Consider the following 15,313-nt stretch of genomic DNA (forward strand, 5'->3'; position numbering starts at 1 on the left):
TTCAACTTAGTTTGAGTCACCGTACGCATGCGCGGGACAGGAACAAGTGCATCTACGGCGAAATTAAACGAGAGCACAGAAATATGAACCGTAAGCGCACAGGTATTACGCGATTTTTTTTAAAGTCGAATTACGGCGCGTCTCAGTTACAGGTAGTGAGAAACGATAGCAGCACTTCCTGGGCATCCCCGAACAGCGCAAATACTTGACACCCACGAGCCGCAATCTCCGATTGAACAGTTACAGTTGCCATTTTCGTGATCGCGCTTCGTTCGTCCATGACTGAGCTCATCACCGCGCCCCTAAGCTGCCGAGCCAGCGGGGTTCCACTTCGCTCAAGAAAATTGGCAGCAGTTCAAATTGAAAGGCGAAAGCTCGGTGTAAACACCTGGTGCAACGAGATCGCGCACTCGGAGGAGCAGGAGGAAGTTCACTCACGAAGACACCCTGGATCCATCCCAACTTGATGGCTCCCTTGCCCTTGATGGTCGCCTCGTCCGCAACGTTGCGCACAGACTTCTCGAGCGATTGCTGCACGAGGACGAGAAACAAGAGAAATGGAGGGGGCACACGTTAGGTCACTGTAGATGCAGCGGATAGCGGTAAATCGTCAGCATTTAGTGATCGCTAAAAAAAAAACTACGCACGGCCTGTATTGGTTGAACGCTTGACTGGAGCCGAACATGCGGTGGTTAACACAATGAGCGCAATAGGAAAAGGGTTATCTTAGTCCGATCTATCAGTATCTCCTCACTGTGGGCATTCATCAGGCCCAGCTGAGGATAAGCGCCGAAAGCCTCGTTTTATGTTGTTTATGTTCGATTTCCTTGCACCTATTTTGCACACAAGTATCAGCCGTATCACAGTAGTAATTCAATAAATTCCAACTTCAATGGACACGCAAAGCGTTTAGAACCAGAGAACTGCGCATAACGGACGGCGCATTACGTATACAGGCGGTCATGGTACAACTAGAAGCTGGAAAAGTATTTTCTGTCGCAAAAAGTTGAATTAAATGCACTTGAGTACACGCTGTTCGAGGGGTATGGCACTTTCTAAGCTAGGCTTCTCTTCCTTTTTTTTTTCTTTTTTTAGGATGCAAGCCGCGGATTCTCACATCTGCCGACGACGGCTGCTCCGAAATCGCAAGCTGCCTTTGGAACTTCCCTGACAAACATCATCGTGCGGAGAACAAACCACTGTAGGGATACAAACGAGCGTCATCTTTATTGTCTTCGAAGCAGCCGTTTATTCGGTTTCACGCTGAAACTTCTCGGCAGAAATCCGTTATTGTGCTGCGTGGGCATGGGTTGCTCGAACGTGTTTTATTCCGGGATTCACGAAGATTTCATTTACGTATCATATCCGTCACGGAAATGACGCCAGTACAACCAGGGTGTCGAACCGGAATTTTTTCGGGTTTGGTTCGGGTTCGGGTTCAAGCCTTTCGGGTTCGGTTCGGGTTCAGTTCCAGAGCACCATTCCGTTCCGGTTCGAACCAGTTCGAACCGGTTCAAACGGGTTCAAACGGGTTCGAAAAAAAGCAGGCGTGTTTTTTTCTGTTAATTTTTGGTGCTCGTTTTTCGTTTCCTTATAAAGTCGGCATAAAAACAAAGTCATAATGAAGGTTTCTTTGTCCAAATATTTTGTCTTCGCCAAACTAAAGCGACCCTGCAACAGTTTTTTTCAACTTTTTTTCTAAATTTTGAGTGCTTGCAGAAAGTAGTCAACCAATACATTAGATTATGGGGTCGCAATGTGCCTCAGCCAAAAACTACTGCTCTCTCCTCGTCAGATAATATAGAAACTTGCTCAAAATATTTTTCTCTACTTCCCGCTCTTCGCGTTCTTAGACTGCTGAATGACGTCATTACAGCTCTGTAGCGGCTGTTTGCCGGCTTTCCTTAAGTTGCAGAATAGAACGCATTTGATAGCCACTTAAGAAAAAGCCCTAAAACAAAGCAGAAACGGAAGGTGTATCCGCAGCGACGAGCAAATCCCGCACTGTTGCTCTGTGCAGGAATAGCTATAGTTTTCGAAGTGCTTCCAGATGCGAAGAAGAGTGAAAGCGTTTATCGAAAGAGTTGATTTATTTATTTATTTGTTTATTTATTTATTTATTATTCGGTTGAAGGCGCCGACCGAACGCCGACGACTAGGCGCGCCATAGTGGAGGGCTCCGGATTAATTTCGACTACCTGGGGATCTTTACGTGCACCGAAATTTCGGACACACAGACGTTTTCGCTTTTCGCTTCCATCAGAAAAGCATCCGCCGCGGCCGGGAATCTAAACTGCGTCTGTGTGCACAGCAGCTCAACGCCTTAGCCACTGAGCCACCGCGGCGAGTTTATCTAAAGTGTTGAATAGCTCCTTTAACTGTACCTGCAAAATGTTTTCTATGGTAGTGTGACGAGTATGGGGCGCTGACTGCCCAGGGTGGCATGTGGCATTTAGAGAAATTTCCTTCTGTTCATCTTTTATCTGTTAACGGAGCTGTTAGAAAGAAAGAATGGCTATAAAGACTCATCGGACGGCGTGTGTAGGACGGCATTGGATAGGGAACCACCGGAGATAGGAACTTGCTAATGGCCCTTCAGCGACAGGTGACAGCGATTGGGCTCTAGGAAAGATGATAGCCAAGTGAAGTCACAAGCCGCAGTAATGATCACTTGTAGAGAGAGAAAGAGAGATAATGAAGTTTAATTCAATCGAGGGAAAATTTCAGAGAGGCGTCCTCATTCGAGGGGGCCGAATCGACAGCCGTTTCCATCAAGAGCAACTGATCTTCCAGGCCGGAGCTGGCCATGGCTGTCTCCCAATTCTCTATGGAAACGTGGAGGTTGAATGGATCTACCGCACACTTGTCGCAGCCGCCTACTATGTGTATGAGGTTCCCAGGCTCTCCACAGAAGCAACGAAATGGAGAGAGTTGTGTCCCGTCAAAGAGGTGAAGTCTGGTGTTGTGTGGGAAGGTGTATACCCACAGGGTGCGGAGTAATCTTTCCTGGTTAATCGGTAGCGATTTGTGCGGGAAGGAATACGTTCTATGGAAGAGGCCATAGTGCTGAATAACTGCCTGGTCTGTGACTGCAGGATGCATGCACTCGGGCCGGGCTTCATCAGCGCTGGCTAAGCGAGTCAAATCTCGACCCACGAGGTTGGTGATCTTGTTTGCCGGGGATGCCACTATGAGCTGGTGCCCATACAATCGTGACTGGTCTCGTTGGTGGTCTCTGATTGATCATCGGAAGTGTTGTAACATGCAATCGACCGTTGGCAAAGTTGGGCCACGCCTGCTAAGAGTCTGTTATGAGAGTTTGGCGCCGCTTTGGCTAAGCGCACGTACTATCGCCGCTTCCTCAGCTTAGAGGGGGCTGTGTTCGGGGGTTGAGATGCTACACCTGTGGGAGGCTGCAGAACGGTAACACAAAGAAAGAAAATGTATTGAAGAATGCTATCAGGCGTCTCTTGCATCAAACCAGTTGATTGTTCCTCCCTTTTTTTCTTGCAGTTTAGTTTTTTTCCAACTGTCTCCCCTCATATATACATACGTTTTGAAAACCCTTTGATGAATATAAAATATGCATTAGGCAATTAGTTATTAACTTTAGTGCCACATGCTAATTTTAATATAGCAACAACATAATAGCGCAATACGGGCATAAACAGAGACCTTTTATAGCATTCAGGCGGTTGTCACATAACTTTGCGGCTACTTTGTGCGTGACAAAATTTCCTGATTGGTCGAGAAGGGGAACGCTGCAAAATTTCCAAATGCCAAGGACCCCAAAGATATCATGTTTGGTTAGACCGTCGAATCCCCCTTAACTGACCCGCTAATTCCTTTAATTCAAATGAATCAAGCCACCAGTCCCACTAATTCACATTAGCTAATTCACTCACCTAACTAATTCACCCTAGTCTACCCGCTAACCCGCACTAATCGACTTCAATCCATCCGCCTCTTAAGTTTAAGGTTGAGCAGATTCAAGAAAACATGAAAATGCTATCAAATATACTTTAAAAGTGTAAATTAGGATTCCCCATTTTTTATATCTCATGTTCTTGTTAATTTTGAGAACTGCGAGTGTTTGTGTCTCAGTGATGTTTGTATGTAACTGCCCATTCAAACTAGAATAAGGGGAAGATATGGATTTATTATTGATGGTGTCCCTGAAGGCCTTCACAAGCGGACAGCGATGCATGCGAATCAACAACACATTGAAAACTTTACATGGTTTTAAACACCATGCAGATAGAAACCATGAAGAATATTCCATTATATGCTGCCTCGTAATAGGCGTTATAACTTAAGTTATGCTAAATGTAAAAGATAATTGGGAGAGATGGGCAGTACCTAACGCAACCTGATAGTATATACGGACAACTTTACATTAAATTGATGGCAATAATTAGAAGAGAACATGATGGGCCTTGGGAACTGCAGACTACGCAAAATATTTCATGGTTGTGTCTGGCGAGTGGCAAAATATCTTCAGACGCAAGGTAGGGTACCGAAATGGAAAACTAGAAATCACATTTTTGAGTCGCCGGAACCGGTTCGGAACGGTTCCTTCGATTCGTTCCGGTTCGGGTTCAGTTCCAAAATGGCGGAAAAAATACGGTTCCGGTTCAGTTCCGGTTCCGGGCAAAAATTTGGGTTCGGTTCCGGTTTTCGGTTCGGTTCCGGTTCCGGTTCGACACCCTGAGTACAACAAAGCAAGCAGTCTGTAAAGGGTGCACCCCTGCACACAGGGTCTTCTTGCGGGGAAGCAACCTTAAGTACTAAAGAGTATGTCATACTTAGGGTTGTTCGTTTTCGGGTTTTATATTTCAACACGACAGTGTTTTATATACCAAGATTTCACTGACGTCATATCTGTCACGGAAATGACACCAGTACGCCTTTGCCGAAGCGACAAGCCAGCAGGACGTCGCTCACCAAGCACAGCCACAAGACAGCCGCCGACCCGCAAATCATGCTCACCTGCAGATTTCGCTGCACATTTCACTTTCGTGTTTTACCGATTCCTATGACAGAGGAATCAACCAGTTTTTTTTTTTATTACTGACTTCTAAAAAACGATGTGTGAACTCCCTTAAAGGCTAAGAGCGTACTATTAACGAGGAGAAATAAGCCGGCGATATTTGTGCCGTTGTAGCTGCGCTCACCAGAAGAGCAGTGGCCCGTTTACTACGACAACGCTGAAGCACCAGGACGCAGTGCGGCTCGCAGCGCGATGCTCGCTTGATAATTATTTGCTTAAGAACTAAGAGGTTCGCGGAGTGGTATACCCAAAATGATGGCGCATGCGTGGACTGCGGAAAGGAAATGGGGACGATTCCGCAAATTGTATTGGAATAAGATTGCGTCCATTTAAATTCGCATCTCGAAAATATTCGGCTTCCAGAAGCGATAGGCTCTTAATGTAGTACTATATATACAGGGGAAGTAAACTGCAATGCTATAGAGGCTGTAATGCTGGTGGAGGAAAAGCAGAGAGTTTATATAGCGTAGGACAGCTACCACCTGTAACGGCAAAATTTAATTTAAACCTACCACTAAAAACTGCGAAAAAGATCTAAAGAATAGCATAACACAGACACGTTACCTTCTTTAGTGCGAGATCACACGGCACCACCTCGATATAAAGGGAATCAGTAATAGAGGCTCCTGGCAAATATCGGGTGCTTACTACGGCAACTTAACGTTGGTAGCAGTTTCCCCTGTATTTTTTTTATTGTTATTGAAGAGACTGCAACATCAGAAACTTATAGAATGTGGTTACCTGAGTAAGCAGCACAGCGCAGTGAATTACCTGTGCACGTAGTGCCAAACTTCACTTCAACGGAATCAATGATAGTCAAATCTAACGAATGTGTTTTCAAAATAAAATCCCGAAAATGTCATAGATCTGTCCGATAAGTGTGTAATCCGCACATCACCCAGCGGACCCCTTTAAAGCCGGCTTAACTGCTATTCACCACTGAGCTAGTGGGAAAACATTTTCCCTGGGGCAATATAAGAGGTTTGATATCACAGTAGGAAGGCCCTAGGACCTTTTTAATAACTACCTGCATAAAACCAATGCATCCGTATAGAGCCAGCCGTATACACCCAGTCCCAAGGCATTTCGACAAGGACGCCTCTTCAGTGGCAATATGAGTAGTCTGATATCCCAGCATGACGGCCCTAGCAGCATCTTTTTTTTAAGTTTCCGTAAACCAGCAGTACGCCATACACCGTGCAACTTTTAAGTCGGCTTTACCGTTTTACTCAGGTGCGTTGCTGAGAAGACATTTCCCCAAAAGTAATAATATAGGCTCTATGGCCACGGGTGACCGACGAGGCGTTACAGACGGACAGAAAGGTTTTTTCGATGAGGCTACATTAAAATGCCTACGCATATAAAAGGTGGGTTGGGGATGCGGAAGGGCGGGGGGGGGGGAGGGGGGGGCGAAGCACGAGCTGAGCTTTGCTAAAGTTGTAAAGAACGGGATTGGGTGGGGGGGGGGGGGCAGAGGGTTAGGATTCACGTAGAGTTTAAATGAAAGCTGCTTGATTGATTGATTGATTCATTCATTCATTCATTCATTCATTCATTCATTCATTCATTCATTCATTCATTCATTCATTCATTCATTGTAGGGTTTAACGCGCCGACGCAACGCACGGATTAATTTCGACCACCTGGGGATCTTTAACGTGCGCCGAAATTTCGTGGACGCCAGCGTTTTTGCTTTTCGCCTCCACCAGAAAAGCGGCCCCCGCGGCCGGGAATCGAACCCGCGACCTCGTGCTCAGCAGCACACCTTAGCAACTGAGCCACCGCGGAGGGTAGTGAAAGCTTATTAGTCCAGCAATGTGCGCTAATGAAGCTATATACGAGGGCTGAAAATCGTGGTTTTAGTACACGCTATATTTCGATATGTGGCTTCCGAAACTTCATTTCGACGAGTTTCCGTAATTAAGCTAGCGAGACCGGCTATTGTGCAGAGCCGGTATTTCAGTACTGCGCCGGGAATAAAATCAAACTCAGATGCGAATTCATACCTCATCCAAGACTAAACAACGCTGTTTGTGGAGCGACCAGGTTAAACGGCACCCGTGAACGGAAACCAGAGAAGAGAAGAAGAAACGGGTCGCATTTCCTGCAAGGTCGAAGTCTACCCATACCACGCGCGAAGATGTCAACAGGTTATTGGCGCTCAGCTTGCATCCCGTAAGTCATTCGTCAGAAACCACTCAAGCGGCGCCCTGCTCTTCCAACAAGTCGTCTTCCCGGAAAGAAAAAAAAGACCCTCTGTTTGCGTCACGTCGTTTTGTTTGCTGTCGCGCGATCTACATCGTGATTTATGGTACTGAGTGAACAGCTGGAACACTTCTCCCAAAATAAAAATAAAAAAAGCGTCTAGTTCAGAAGCAGCGCGCCGTTAGCGACAAATTCACTGCGTAAAACGTGCGTGCCCACCTACCACTATGCGTAAACTCGGTAGCTACCAAAAACACGCGCAAAAGAGCCGCCCAGCCAGCAAAGAGAGTCACAGGTGACGAGCGGTGGGGGTTTTGTCAGTGAGGCAGCTTCGACGTCGTGACCACTTCGGGATGAATGCAGCGGCGGAGGAAGAGAAGAAAGTGAAAGAAAAAGGAGAGAGAGAGAGAGAAACGAGGAGCAGGCCGCGGGCGGTCTCTCTCGACAGACACCTCCGAAAGTTGTATTTTCGCTGGGCCGACTACTACTGCAGCAGCCGGTGCCAGAGTAGAATGGAGGAGGCTCGTGCGGCAAATTGCCTTTGGGGCGCCCGTCCGTCAGCAACGGAGCCCCTTTGTCTCTGAATGCGAAAGGTGCGCAGGTCTTCTCGAGCGGCGGCGAGAAAGCGCTTCCTCGTGCGGGCCCTCCCGTGGTTACGGGAAGCTCGTTAGGACCCTCCTCCGGCGCCGGGACGTCCGATGCGACGAAGAAACAAATGTGCGCGCGTCTGAAAGCGCGGCCCCTTTACGCCGTGCGACCGATGAACGCTGTGCTGTAGAATAAACGGGAGGGTCGCCTGCGTGGACTATCGAGTAGTTTTCACGCCTTCCACAATCGACGAACCGCATATGGCACGCTAAGGGAATGACCGCACTGAGGGTATAAGCATGCGCTGGCCCCGTATAGGGGAACCATAAGGGCAGAAGAAGCAGGAGTGATCACGCTCAGGAGTAGCCATCGCGGCCCGCCTACGTTTCAGGATACTGCGCGGCTACTAGGCAGTAGCCTGAAACATGGGGGAGGGGGGTAGAACTATTCAGCATGATCCCGTCTGAAGAAAATAATACCACTTACCATGAAAGACGAAATACGAATTTGTACAATTTGAAAGAAACAGCCTTATGCAACTCCTTAGCTTCATTTCAGCTACTAAAAAGAGTTTTTTAACAAAAACATGCAAGAAATATGTATGTATGTATGTATGTATGTATGTATGTATGTATGTATGTACGTATGTACGTATGTATGTATGTATGTATGTATGTATGTATGTATGTATGTATGTATGTATGTACGTATGTATGTATGTATGTATGTACGTATGTACGTATGTACGTATGTATGTATGTATGTATGTATGTACGTACGTATGTATGTATGTATGTATGTATGTATTGTTCTTAAGAAAAGGAAGATCCACCAACAGGCGTAAATTGTCTCGCCTAGGGGGCGGACACCGGAACGCCTGCTGATGTAGGGGGGGGATAGGGAGAAAAGAATACATAGGAATAGGAGGATAGAAGAGAAGGTTGACATTAGAATGTAATATAGAAAAACCTAATTTCGCGCCACAGGGACGTAATACGCACAGGAGTTACGTACTTTATTTTGTTTGCATTGTTTATGCGTGTACGCTGCTGTCTCCAACTGTATTGGATTTGTAGGGCCCGTCAAGTTGAATGATTGCTACTTTTTGTCCTTAAAGGTGTTGTGCCACCAAATTTGTTGCTTGTGCATTCTTTGTTGCAAACGTTTTATAATTCGTTAGAAAGCATGATACATGCTCTCACACGCACATATTCTGAGTGAAAAATTTATTATCGCACGATTCATGTGAACAGCATTCGGTTTCGGTTTCTGGGCGCCGATTCAAGCAGTGACGTCAAAGTGTTGCGAGGAGGTTCTGCCACGGCGGCGCTGCGGTACGTTGCGACTTTACTGCGGCGTCTGCTCCCCCACATACGTGCTTCACCACGGAAGTAAACACGCCGACTCGTCACGTCAAGCCGCGACAGCTCCGACGCGGATTCTTTGTCTGCATCCTCGGATGCAGACAAATGAAAACCATGGATTTGCAAACCATAAAAATGCTAAAAAAACGCTCAAAAAAAAAAAAAAAAAAAGCTGCCTCCGCCGCGAATCGAACCGGCAACGTTGACCGGATGGGCGGAACGCGCGAGACCACTGAGCCAGCGAACAAACGATTCCGCTCCGCGATATAGCCGGTGTACTAGATGGAGGCCCATCCTTGGAGTCGTACGTCGGTGTTTACTAGCTAGTTTACAGAATTCCTGGCTTGTAAACTCACATTTTTTAAATAGCGCTTGCGCAGCAAGGTTCCGCGAAGCCCCCGCGACAGCTTATCGCCATCAACTCTGCTCTTCTGCGAAAGCGCTCGCAAAAATAAGTGTGCCCGGCTGCGACTGCGATTTTGCACTGAAGGGATAGTGCTTGCCGTACTTTGGTTTTACGTTTTACGTTAAAAACCTTTGCCGATACTGATCCCTTATTACCCAAATTACCCTACGTAACTGTTCTTCTGCACGAAACTGACCTTATATTTTCTACAGGCGAGCCGATCGCACACGCATTCCGGGGTAGCGGCGTCGCCGAAGAGCACGGCCGAAGCGTCGAACGCCAAAATACGGATCGCATTAGCGCTAGTGTTGAGTTGTATGGGCTTCATGGAACTTACTGAGTTTATTACCCTCCAGAAACTAACAAAATAGAGCCGCGTTCATTGCGGCACGAATGTTGTCGGGGCGCAGTTTTCGCTTCTCGGTCGATTGACGACGCGTCGTGCGACCAGTCAGGCGACCGGTTTTGTTGGCGTCTTCGGTCGGCGAGTCAGTCACACTACGGCGACTTTCCATCGGCCGACGTGTTTGTGTCGCCGTCGGCGTGGTGTGACAACGCGGTCAGTTGGCCGATGTTTTAACGACTCGTCGGCGTCGCCGTCGTATCGGTATAGTGTGTCGATACGACCAAGCGACCAAACAAACTGTGGTAACTGGAGTTCACGTTCACGTCGCTCGAGTCGCTAGCGTTGTATGACGTCACAAACTTTGCTGCGCTGGCAATACACTGACGTCATGGTTAGTGGCGCTAGCGATGGGTCCCGATTTCCAGAAGAGCATTTAGGTAATTTTTAGAAGCGAATTAAAATATATATTAAGCGCTTGCTGTACCCAGCACTTCGTGTTGAGGGTCGTTGCATGCAGAGGAAGCCTACAGCAGGCTTTTTACAGACTTAAAATTTGGTGGCACAACACCTTTAATGTCTCCGTTATTTGTTTGAAGTTTACCCGCCGCGGTGGCTAAGACGATGTGCTGCTGAAAGGGACGTGGGTTCGATTCCCGGCCGCGGCGGTCGCTTTTCTGATGGAGGCGAAAAGCGAAAACGCTCCTGTGTTCGAGATTTCGGCGCACGTTAAAGATCCTCACGTCCACTACCACCCGCCTCATCGCCTGTGTAGCGTCGGCGCATTAAACATCAACTTGTTTGAAGTCTGCGGTAGCATTGTAATCTGTATCATTGTAAGCATTGTAGCATTGTAGAAGTCTCGAACAAGACTTGTATTTCGTCTACATGGCCCCTTGAAGATGTCGCGACATAATACGAACAGTACGCCCATAGGCGGCAGTGCAAACCGATAGGAAAACGTCAAATGAAGCGTGCACGAAATATGTAGGTTCATAGAAATGCGGGTCAGACGTTTAACTAAAGCACGTAACCTTAGCACTCGCAACAAACGTCGTCATTTTCGTCCTACGTGGCAGAACGCAATACGCCATGTAGTTGTTTTTAATAAACTCCATCTCACTTGGTAACGCATTCGAAAGAGAGCGCACTCCCCGTTGCAAACATTAAACAGCTGCAGCGGGTGCAGAACTAAACGAGTGATTGCGTCAGAGCCCGACAGTCGGTTAAAACCAATAAGTGGGCCGTTCCGATCGTCGGTCCGATACTGCTGCGCAAATCCAGGTCGAAGGGCCACGTCAATAAATGCGTTCGACGGGTGGCTTGAAAGCGTGTACGCGACTGCAATGCTGTGCTGGTGTGGTAAACAGTCCAAAACAAACGCTTTGATTGCTGTCAGCCGCCTGGGGCCGGTTGCACACAAAAGCTTCCCGCTTCTCGCACAGAAAAAAATGGGGCAATCAGGAGCACGCGCCAACGAGCGACGTAGGCAAACGCGTCTGCACAAGTAAGAGCGAAACAGCACCAGTATACAGTTTGCCTTTGATCGCCGCTCAATGAAGGGTACTCGCAATATGAAGGCATTAAGGTCCAGTAGCGCGCAATGAGGAGCGCCAAAGCAAACAGGGCCTTGTAGTTCAAGCTCGTGTAATGGGCGCATGGCGCATGCAAACGACGCTCTCGCGACATCAAAAACTTACGGCGAGACAGCGTGTACAATTGAATGGGCTTTATATTTTACCGACCCTCACTCAATTGACTAACCATGCAAGTAGACTGAAAAGAAAACTCTCTCTCTCTCTCTCTCTCTCTCTCTCTCTCTCTCTCTCTCTCTCTCTCTCTCTCTCTCTCTCTCTCTCTCTCTCTCTCTCTCTCTCTCTCTCTCTCTCTCTATCTCTCTCTCTCTCTCGAATCGGTCCGTGTAAAACAGGGGGGAATGGAGGGGAATGCTGGAAACGTTGCCGACTTCCTGTCAAATAGTTTCGGGCGTCTGTCTGCGAGTTCGAAACATGAGCATTGGGACCACGCTTCATTCTCCGCGCATAGTGAGGAGCAAGACAGGTCGTTGAAGACATTTGTTAAAGATAAACAGTGGCCGGCAGCGACGGAGACGATGATGCGTCGTTGCGTGCGCGAGTACGTATACATACGTGGCCACCCACTGTCCATGTCATCACCATCATTAGGTGATTACGGACAACAAAACTCACGAGTTTTGTTATCCGTAGGCTAGGACGCCCGAGCAGTTGATATACACTGCAAGAGTGCCCTCTTCCCTTGTTACGGGTTGCAGCCACCAAACTATCGTCGTCATAAATTCTAGTCAATCCTAACTATGGCGGGTTCCGATGACGATGGATGTATGGGCAGATTTTGACTCGGAGCCACGTATATACTTCGCATCCTGCGGCAAAAAATAATGGGCCGACATTGAATTGCCTATGCAGTTCGTGTAACCCATAGTTCAATCGTCTTTGCCGCGCTTTATTTTCAAGCACTTATTTCCTACAGTATTGAAACGCCTCAGCTGACCGCGAGATACGCAGTATCATTTGCCCTACGCGTACAAAGTCATTAGCCAGCAGAGGCACCGCTCGAGCCGACAGCACGATACTATCCCTTTAAAGACGATGGTCTTTCTTGGGCTACTTAAACGCAGAAATTTTGCTCTGTCTGTCTGTTTGTCTGCGACTCGATTCAGCCACCCGGTCAAAGTAAAACTGAGTCTAAACGTCTAAGTCCGGTGTCAATGTTCATACTTGTCAACATTGCTGAACAAGAACAAGACATTACGCAAATATAAGACAGAAAATCAATACATAAGTGATATTTGAAATGTTCATTAATTAAAAAATTATGGATGCCTAGTTTTTGCGATAGCAAATAAAATACTACATCAACTGCAGAAAACCGTCGCCTTCTGTTTCTCGCGCTCCAGGCGGCATTTAAGAAATCAAACGCCCACAGCAACGAAAGGTTCCACTAGATTGGTTCCACGTTCCACTTGAAACGCTTGTGGAGTAGGGCAACGTGGTTCTATAAACGCTGTAGTACGGTGAATCGATTCACGCGTATCTCCGCCGTACGGGCATCGAGGCACCCAAATCGGAGCAGTGGAACGCGGTAAACTTAAATTGACTTGGGGAAACCTCTAGCTTGTTATCTTGGGAGTAACGAGACGGGAGAGGATCAGCATGAGAGGTGAGCGGAAAGAGAAGGGAGGCATTTACTTGGTAGGGGCGCCGGTCGACTATCGTCTTTCGTCGACATTTGCAACGAAAAGAGCAGATGCGCGGCCATTTTTTTCTGTATACGTTCTGATTTTTTGAAGTCGCTCTCGCGGCGCGAAGAAGAATCGACTTACATTTCATTTTTGTTCTGTCTTCGACTCCAGTTTTTTTTTTTTTTTAGCTCGGGTTTTTATTTAGCATCAAAAACGAATACAGCACAAACTTTTCGTTTAAAGAACGCTGCAGTTTTCGTTTACGTACTTGCGCTTTGCCTTAAAAATGTGCTCAGTGAAACCTGTGCGCTAAACAGTGTTGAAATGTACGGACTACGCCACCAGTCGTAGCCCTTTTTGGCCTAAATATACTTAATATTCAAGCTCGCTACACCATGAAAGGCGCGCAGATGGCGCTTACAACTTGCGGAATTAAGAATTTCAGGTGCGTGCTCCCACATCGAAGGCCAGCTTCGATGCGCACGGGTGTTTGCATCGAATTAAAAGTCTAGACCAACAGTGGGAATTGTATACATGGCATGCAGGCGACATAGCTTCACACGGAAGGCGACCAAGGCATCCAGCCGACTTCAAACATGTTCCCCCGGGGACAATTTACCCAGCTCCGCGCTCATAGGCAAAATAAGGAAGTGTCAGCCGTGCCTTCCTCGAGAAACGCGCACGTATAAAGTGTCTAGACAAAGGGCCATTCCGTGTCCTTCACCACTCCCTCGTGCACGCTAACAGCCGCAAATCTTTGACAGGAAACGACATTGAGTCTCTGCCCGTGACACACCGACCGTTTCGCTCAAATAGAGTCGCTTTCTCCTATGCCCTCAAATAGCGCGCACGCACGTGATGCATACGCGGATCACAGCCCTGGCTGTCGTCCGGTCTAAGGGGCGTTTAAAAGCGTTTAGGACTCTGGAGGAACAGCGTCAACAGCTTTGAAAAAGGAAGTTCGCACCCTCGAGGGTTAGTTGCGGAGCGCTTGTGTCAGCTGCGTGTTTGTCTTGAGCTGCAGCATTCGCCGCGTGGAGACCGTATACACGGGTTATGCACAAAGACCTGTACAAAGGCGTACAAAGACGTGCAACGTGCACAGGGTCCCTCTTTTTTTTTTTTTATGCGAAACATCCTTTTAATACCAACCCACGTTTCAAGCGCCAAGCTGTCTGGCCTTCTGGCCTCCTATCACTTGTGTGCTCAAATCGCCTTTAATAAAGATACCCGACGATTTTGTCCACGGAAACCGAACGTCACCATGCGGCGCCTACGTTGTCACAATGTTGTTGGATAATAGTGCAGCAAGGCTTAATTCTGGCATTATCGGATCGAATAGTCGTCGGCCAAAATTTTATTAATGTTGTTGAATTTATTGAGTTCGCACATAGCAAAGTAACCAAGATGAACACGAGGACATGACTCGATGACGCCAAGGAAAAAAGATGAGAAAGACGAAGAGCAGCGGACGCCATCGTACTTGCTGGTAGTATTACGTCAAATACAGCTAATTATTCCTTTTTTTCCGGTGTCGGACTCATTTCTAGGACATATGTCGCCGTTGCAAACAATGGTAACAGGTGGGGGCTGATCGAGTGCTTTGTTCGGATAGCGTTCCCGAATTGCTTCCGTATAGTAGTACTATCCGTCGTCGCGTTCCAAAACACGTCGGCTAGCTATTTTGTACTATAAAGTTCAGTATTAACACCCCCCCCCCCCCCCCCCCTCCGAAGAAAAAAAGAATAACTATCAGCATGGGTCGGTGGCGAATGGTGAACCGGCCTATAAGCCGGTTCACCATTGCTGACCCGTCGATGCCCTTCGCCTTCTCTAAACAGGCAAATGTTTCCACAGCTCCTTTATGCTCCCCTCTATTCGCAAGGACGCGAACTCCCGCAAAAAAAGGCCTGAAATGAGAGTCATTATCAGGTATGTATAGCGCCGGTTCCAATACCGTTCTGCAACCACGTGCGTGTCATGAGCCTGAAAATGCGGTATGGGCGCGTGCTGTTCACAGCGTTGCTCAGAAAGCGCTTCCGCCGCCAACGCAATTGAGGCCTCGCTTACTTCTCTCGCCGCCGTCACTCAATGGGCGCCAGGGTGATTGAGTGAACCGTATATACTGACTGGC

At 47.6% G+C, this 15,313-nt stretch overlaps 1 protein-coding gene across 1 annotated transcript in view; it reads right to left on the reverse strand.

Moving 5' to 3' along the window:
- Nucleotides 1-15,313, reverse strand: part of Ncc69 (sodium chloride cotransporter 69) — a 109,541-nt gene that overhangs the window by 29,499 nt on the left and 64,729 nt on the right. The window contains exon 2 of the mRNA XM_077699367.1: nt 439-531. Coding sequence (XP_077555493.1) covers nt 439-531 — 93 coding nt within the window. The remainder of the gene's footprint in view (nt 1-438; nt 532-15,313) is intronic.

Source organism: Haemaphysalis longicornis, unplaced genomic scaffold, assembly GCF_048455015.1.
Source record: "Haemaphysalis longicornis isolate Haplotype H1 unplaced genomic scaffold, Haemaphysalis longicornis Haplotype H1 scaffold_2, whole genome shotgun sequence".
NCBI lineage: Eukaryota > Metazoa > Arthropoda > Arachnida > Ixodida > Ixodidae > Haemaphysalis > Haemaphysalis longicornis.